Genomic DNA, 1,328 nt, shown 5'->3' with positions numbered 1-1,328 from the left:
TCTTATGTCTTCAGAAAAACAAACTGTCTGCAGTAAAAACGTCTGCGGACGCGCAGACATAAGACATAATAAGGTCTGTAGATAGGAAAACAAACAACACCTAAGGCTTTGGATACCATTGAAGCAATGCTTCGTTGGTCCAAAATACAATTGTTGCTCCACTCTAATTTCTTAGTTTTGTCAAATGGGTTTATGTGATTTAAGCCCAACAATAGAGAGGGGAGCACCTCAAGTTGCCTTAACATAGCTCACATAGTCCCCATAATGCATTGTAAATAATGTGCTCTGGTAACGGGTCAACTGTATACGCTTCCTCACTGATTCTGTTATCGTGCCATTGAAACCAGCTTTCCGCATCAAAGAGTCAATGGCTTCTATCTTTGTCCACCCTAATAACCCAAAAAGAGAAATTATAAAAACAGAACTACTTGATTGGATCAAGCTGTAGAACTTAAATGGGTTTGGGTTAAAATAGGTCTTTTTTGTGCCTAAACAAATGGGCCGGGTCGGGTTGGTTTGGGTCAAAATAGACCTTTTTGTGCCTGAACGAATGGGTCGGTTGGATTGGTTGGGGTCAAAATAGATCTTTTTAGTTCTTGAACAAATGGATCGGATAGGTTGACCCAAAAACAGTTTTGTCCTTTTTATTAGTTGGTAACTATATAAATATGACCATTACGGAAAAAATTATTACAATAACAATCCATTAAATCTATAAAACGCTTAAGCAAAAAATGCCACCTTCTTGAGCAGCCACATCCGGTAGGTATGTGGCATTTCGCCTTGTTTTATTATCAGGATCAACGAACTCTATGATAATTCCATGCTTTCTGACCTGCAACATAAGATGGATACAAAGACGGTTGAGCAAATTATGTTAAGAATGAGACTAATGAATGTATTTAAAATGTAAAGAAGTTTAAAAAGACTTAATGTACGGAAACATACCTCCCAGTCAAGATAATTAGCAACAGCTTCATAATTAGTAAGAAGAGAAACCTTACAATGTAAGAATGGCAATTCTTTTGCCTGTATTGGTGGAAATCGCCGATCTCTTAAACTACTGTTGAGAAAATTCAGGTAACATAAAAAAAACATATGAATCTCCTAGTCAACATGTATACATGAGCATTCTACAAACGGGCTCATTGTCATGATAGGCTAAGTGGCAAATATGTAACAACCTTATGAGTAATGATCCCTTTTAAGCCTTAAGTTGTGCCTGTGGGCTACTAACAACTTTCATCATGGTTTTGTTGGAGTATGATACAAATTCAAAGCGAGCGGAAGCATTTTTAAAACTTTACAAAATCATACTCTTCCACGGA

The 1,328-nt window shown here is 37.0% G+C and overlaps 1 protein-coding gene across 1 annotated transcript; it reads right to left on the bottom strand.

Moving 5' to 3' along the window:
• Positions 1-228: 228 nt before the first annotated feature.
• Positions 229-1,098, bottom strand: LOC139899902 (uncharacterized protein At2g38710-like). The gene is made up of 3 exons (XM_071882727.1): positions 949-1,098; positions 742-835; positions 229-389 (listed from the first exon to the last, which is right to left on the bottom strand). The coding sequence occupies exons 1-3, from the start codon at positions 1,096-1,098 to the stop codon at positions 229-231; spliced, it is 405 nt and encodes a 134-aa protein (XP_071738828.1).
• Positions 1,099-1,328: the final 230 nt, after the last annotated feature.

Source organism: Rutidosis leptorrhynchoides, chromosome 3, assembly GCF_046630445.1.
Source record: "Rutidosis leptorrhynchoides isolate AG116_Rl617_1_P2 chromosome 3, CSIRO_AGI_Rlap_v1, whole genome shotgun sequence".
Classification (NCBI taxonomy): domain Eukaryota; kingdom Viridiplantae; phylum Streptophyta; class Magnoliopsida; order Asterales; family Asteraceae; genus Rutidosis; species Rutidosis leptorrhynchoides.
Note: the sequence above shows the minus strand (reverse complement) of the source record. Positions and strands in the feature narration are given on the sequence as shown.

What these genes read in the sequence shown, in the direction of transcription:
- LOC139899902 (XM_071882727.1), bottom strand. Translation starts at nt 1,098, where the DNA reads ATGTTTTTTTTATGTTACCTGAATTTTCTCAACAGTAGTTTAAGAGAT. An exon ending in CTAATTATCTTGACTGGGAG is followed by an intron (nt 836 to 948) that starts GTATGTTTCCGT and finishes CTTATGTTGCAG; the next exon opens with GTCAGAAAGCATGGAATTAT. An exon ending in GGATGTGGCTGCTCAAGAAG is followed by an intron (nt 390 to 741) that starts GTGGCATTTTTT and finishes TTGGGTTATTAG; the next exon opens with GGTGGACAAAGATAGAAGCC.